The following is a 5,639-nucleotide window of genomic DNA, read 5'->3' on the forward strand; positions in this document are numbered from 1 at the left end:
TAGCAGGTTTCTTCCAAATCTGTGAATTTGGTCCTGCTATTTGCCCCAAACCATTCTTGCAATCATTATTTAGGTCCATTGTTTGGTTCTTTCCACTGAGGATAGTGAGGGTTTTACTTCAGCAAGGACTGAAATATTGAATATTTAGATATGCAGGTCCATTTTTTTTCAGAAGTAAAGGCTCACCCGTACTCAGATTTGTAGGTGATATCTACATAAAATGTAGTGTGACTGTGCATGCCTTGGTAGCTGCTTGCATAAAAAGCTAGACATCCGTCTGTACGCAAACACCCATATGAAATTCTGGGCCTTCTAAAATCAAAAGCATTGACATCAACAGGACCAAGATATCACTTTTAGTTTTCATATACAATAACAATAATTTGTGTGAATCATGATAGACATGGACCAGGAACTTATCCTTATAAGAATCAAGCCTTTAGTGAAGATACAATCAGAAAAGACACCACTAAGCTACCAAAATTGTATCACTTGCTCCAGAAATAGAAAATGCAGAAATCACAAGGTAACATTCAAGATTCCTGCATCATAGTCTTAATGTAAACAACTTTTAGTGTGAGTGTAAAAGAAGAGGCTATGGATGGAAGTATTTTTATTTTTCTTGGAGATTTATTTTTTAATCTGTTGTTATTAATGGAGAGAGAAAAGAATTAACAACTGCAGCACGTTTGAAGCTATATTTTTCCTCTATGGGATTTGCTTTGTTTCATTTTATCTGACACCAGTCAGAAAGATATACTGATGTGAACATAAAAAAAAAGATAAAAACAGAACTCTGATGTGCTTTTCCTCCCTTAAGATTTTTTTAAAAGCATTTACTTTGCTTAAATTCTCCCTGGACTCACAAAATGAGACACCCTTTCACCCCTCCAAAACAAGTTTGCCAGCTGGCTCACTAGATTTTTCCCAGTTGTGGCACTAGAGCATTCTACTACATTAAAAACAGAGGGGTTTGTTTTGTTTTGTAAATGCTTGCAAGTCTTTTGCATTCACAAACTTGTGTCTCCATTCAGTTTATACTCTGCTAAAATGTTAAGAGTTACTTCCTCACTTTTTGATTGTACATGGAGCTCGCTTCTTTTAGACACTTTTCTGGTTGCCCTGGAAAGTCTTCTTCTAAAGGTATCACCTGCCAAAAAATACAGAATAGGGTCTACACAGCTGTTGAGACTAGCTAAACCCCTTGTCACTTGGTAAGTAGCATACACTTTGTCATTGAAGGCACACATTTGTGGAGTCTGAAAATCCAGTCTGGCTCTTAGATTCAAGGTCTTCATCACATGAAAGGGAAGATAAGATACAGCAAAGACCATCAACACAATAATAACAAGGTAAATTGATTTTCTCCTAAGAGGAGAATTGTCCAAATCCTTATAAATCAAAGCTTTCACTATTAGCCCGTAACAACCAAGAATCAATATGAACGGGATGCAGAATATAAACACAGTGGTGCACATGCTATAAATGAAGTAACTTCTCAGATAATCATCAGTTGTTGTATCATAACATGTAATAGTTTTATTTTTCCTTATCCCAGTTCTAGAGTAGAACAAAATAGGAGAAATCCCAGCTACAACAATGACCCAAACAAGGGTACTGATGTAAACAGCATTCTTTTTCTTCAGTCTCCCAAGCGATTTCAAAGGATACACTACCCCTGTGTATCTGTGTACACTGATGCAAGTCAGAAACAAAATGCTGCCATATAGATTTACATGGAAGATGAACCTTTGCAGTTTGCACATGATATCTCCAAAAATCCAGTCAGTTTTATTGAAGTAATAAAAGATGAGGGCAGGGAGTGTCAAGACATACAAAAAATCAGCTAATGCCAGATTGAACATGTAAACTGAGATGCCACTCCATGGTCTCATGTGGAAGACAAACATCCAGATTGCCACACTATTACCTAGGAATCCAGAGATAAAGACCAGAATGTAGACAGTGGGCAGGTAATAGAACTGGAAGCCGGTTTTGGTTAGGGAACATTTGGTTGTGGCATTTCCCAGAGTCCAGCCAGTGTTTGACAGAATGTTGGTTTCAGTCCCATTCAAAACAGCTGAAAAGAGGACTTCAGTCATGATCTCTTCACTAAAGTCAGACAGGTCTGAGGGTAAAGCACCAATTTTCTTTGAGGGGACAAGAAAGCATCTAAAACAAAAAAGCAAATAAAGATCCAGTTGAAACTTCACTTTTTTTCTTTTATTCAAACATTGTCAGCTGAAGAATCCATATACACTTGTTCAATTGTATGTATCATTCAATTATTTTTCTCTCCACTGTTTAGTTCAGCATAGGGCATGAACTTTTGCCATTTAAATATTCATACCTGCCAAGGCATCCTCCCTTACCCCCAGCGAGGTCTGCTCCCATCTCTGCTGAAATGTAGCACATCCAGGTGGGCTTTTGGGAGTCAACAGGGTCCCCCTACAGATTCTTTCCTTCCTCCCTGCCATCAGGAGCTACAGTAGAGCAGGGGGTCTTCAGGGAGCCAGATCAACTCTCCTCTCCCACCCTGCTTACCCCCCTTGCTAAACCCCAGCTGACATCAATCTGGCAGGAGTACAGAGAACAGTGAGGGAAAGGAGAACTGGTAGTTTTGCCAGTGCTCCAGGGATCAGCATCCGTGGTTGATAGGGGGAATGGAAGAGGGGTGCAGATTGCATTGGGAGTAGGAAGGGGCAGGTATGAAAGAGGAAAATGAAGCAGGTAAGAGCCACAGTAGGAAAAGGGGGCTGAAAAAGAACGGGAGGGGGGATCAGGAAGTAGCAGAAGAGGGTCTGACAGTGGCAAGGCTTGTGGGGCGAGATGGGAGGACGCAGGGGCTCCACACAAGAGGGAGGGAATAGGCTAGGGGCTGGGAGTGGCCCAGAAGGGGGACACAAGTTGAAGCAGCCTAATGGGGAGAAGGGCTGAAAGGGCAGGCAAAGGGGACGGCGACAGAAGCGGGCGCGACACCCCTCTTCCTGCCCAAAGCAGTGACTGATATTGGTCCCCGTGCAGGCCAGCCTGAGGGACTCCCCTCCCCCTGGCAGTCTCCGCTCTTCAGCCCTCCACCCCTGGCAGCAACCTTCCAGCCCCACGGGCCGCCCGGGTCCCCCCCGGCTTCCTCACCCTCCGAGGGGAGGACGAAGTGTCTCGGCGCCCGCTGTGGGGCGCACGGGGCAGCCGCGCCAAACTCGCGGGCGCCGAGCCAGAGCTCCCGGCCCCGGGCACCGCGGCTCTCCCGGGGCGCTCCTACCTTCCCGGCAGCTCAGCGGGTCGGCTCCTCGGAGACCCGGCCCCCGCCCCGCTCCGGAAGGCAGGAGAAGGGGCGTCGGGCGGGCGGCATGTGCTTCTGGCTCCCAGCGCCGCCCGGGAGCGCAGATCCCCACCGTGCCACCGTGCAGGCTCCCCACTAGGGCGAGGGCGGAGGGAACAGGAGGCGGGAGCGGGCTGAGGAGCAGAGTTCAGCCTGCTGAGGCAGCGGCAGAGCCGGGAGTGGCCGCCACCCACTCAGCCAGCCCCAGCCCAATCCCCGTCCCCGCTCCTGCCCCGCGCCCGGGCTGGGGACGGGGAGAGCGCGCAGCAGAGGCTCCGAGGGAAGCTGCTTGCTCACGGGCGTGGGTTAGCTCCGCTCCGCGCCCGACCCCCTTGTGACACCCACGGCGCGCTGGGGCGGGGGGAAGGGGAGGGAGGGACCCAGCACTTACTGTGGTTAGTTCCCTCCAACAGCTGCATGTAGGTTTCGCAAGTGGGAACAGCCTAGCGAAGTTCCTGACAGCCAGAGAGTTGTTCTGCCAGACCTGCCAGCCCTCCAGATACCGAGCTGCACCTCTACAGGCAGAAACCCAGCAGACGCGCCAACAGGTCACACAATCACATTAGCAGAGAAAGAGAACTGGAGGTTGTGTGTACACACACACACACACACACACACACACACACACACGGGGCACGTCTTTACTAACATCTACCGCATTTTGGCGTGGACATGTGTCATTTTATTACATCTCTATTAAGGTGATTACACACGTAATTATCCCATAGCCAGACCAACTCACGGGTATGTGTTAACACCCTCACGGACACTGACAGCTAGCTCTTTGACACTCATTCACGCTAGCATTCATTTACATACACACAGGCACAGACAGAACTACTCAGACAGGCGGAGCCAAAACACCCCCTTTCAGGAGGCAGATATAGAGAGAGTACATGCAGACAGCGGTTGTCATTGCTGCCCCTTTTCTCCCCCTCTCCATTTTCCCTGCCCTCCTCCATTCCTTTAAGAGGGCCTCATTATAAACAAATTGAGTTTTGTCTTTTAGATTTGACCATCCGAATCACTGCATTAAATTTAAAAATTAATTGGATTTTGTTCATGCCTCGGTTGTTTGACAGTCCGGGAAAGATTCAAACCCAGTCTTACCAGACCTGTAATTCGAATATTTCTAAGAGTATCTTCTTCAGTGATCTTAAAATATTTGTAATTTTTGCCTCTAGTAAAACTTTCTGAAATAATACTCTACAATAGAAATGACTGAAAAAATAATTTAAAGGTACTTGATGTAAATAAAACACAGTACAGGCAGTCCCCGGGTTACATGGATCCAACTTACATCGGATCCCTACTTACAAACGGGGTGAGGCAACCCCGCACTAGCTGCTTCCCCCCAGCAGACCAGGGAGACGGAAACTAGCGCTCCCCCCAGCAGACCAGGGAGATGCGAAGCTAGGGCCCCCCCTCCCCCAGCAGACCAGGGAGACGCGGAGCGAGTTTTCTCAGCAGACACCTCAGCTTGAGAATAAAGGACTGAGGGAAGTGAGGTGTGGAGAATAAAATTGAGCTCTGGAGAAATGTTTGGCTATAGTTTCCCCTACTATATGTGCCAGTTCCGACTTACATACAAATTCAACTTAAGAACAAACCTACAGTCCCTATCTTGTACGTAACCCGGGGACTGCCTGTATTAGCAGCCCTACAAATAAATGACGGGTTGCATTCCAGTTTAGTTTTGTGAACTAAGCATTTAATTCACTTTTCCAAAGTAACTTGCATTGTATTTTCTAAGTCAGAATGTTATTTTGCTTTGTAAAGGAAACATAACTTTCTGGTTTCAGCCCTCTGGTTTCATGCTTATGTTTTAGTGAATTGTGGGATAAGTGTTACATACTACAGTGACATCCCTGCTAACTTGAAATAAAGGCATGGTTTAAGGCTATTACTATTTCTTGCATTGTTTATGTATAACATTTTCACACTTTAAAATCTCTCCACACTACACAACTAATTTATTGGGACTCCTTATTAGGAAACCATCCAAATGCTCTATGCCTCCACAACTATACAATGAACATAGAATAATTTTAAACTGGACACTTCTTGGGATAAGTTGCACAAAACTCAGTATTAAGCAATTTCTTTGTTTCTCAATTATGGGACCTTATGTTTCCTGTATACTTGGGGGGTTTTGTTTTCTTTTGCAACAGTTCAGTGGCTACAGACTTACTGTTATAAAGGGTTGTTGTTGTTTTTTTCTTCATTTTATCCCCAATAAGGGGACATCTGAAAAGTTTGTAACATAGTTTGTAATATAGTCTCTGTTTATAGAGTTGTTCATTGGTGTCCTCTCATA

The 5,639-nt window shown here is 45.7% G+C and overlaps 1 protein-coding gene across 2 annotated transcripts; it reads right to left on the minus strand.

Annotated features, from left to right (window-relative positions):
• Window positions 1-341: 341 nt before the first annotated feature.
• Window positions 342-3,871, minus strand: P2RY1 (purinergic receptor P2Y1). 2 transcript variants are annotated; one of them, XM_025181167.3, is made up of 2 exons: window positions 3,714-3,871; window positions 342-2,172 (listed from the first exon to the last, which is right to left on the minus strand). In XM_025181167.3, exon 2 carries the CDS (start codon window positions 2,100-2,102, stop codon window positions 1,011-1,013), a length of 1,092 nt encoding a protein of 363 aa, XP_025036952.2. In that variant the 5' UTR covers window positions 2,103-2,172; window positions 3,714-3,871; the 3' UTR covers window positions 342-1,010. The 2 variants fall into 2 exon arrangements, with proteins under 2 accessions (XP_025036952.2, XP_075793859.2); XM_075937744.2 differs by lacking the exon at window positions 3,714-3,871 and adding an exon at window positions 3,263-3,670.
• Window positions 3,872-5,639: the final 1,768 nt, after the last annotated feature.

This window comes from Pelodiscus sinensis, chromosome 10, assembly GCF_052426305.1.
Source record: "Pelodiscus sinensis isolate ZL-2025 chromosome 10, ASM5242630v1, whole genome shotgun sequence".
NCBI classification, from domain to species: Eukaryota; Metazoa; Chordata; order Testudines; family Trionychidae; genus Pelodiscus; species Pelodiscus sinensis.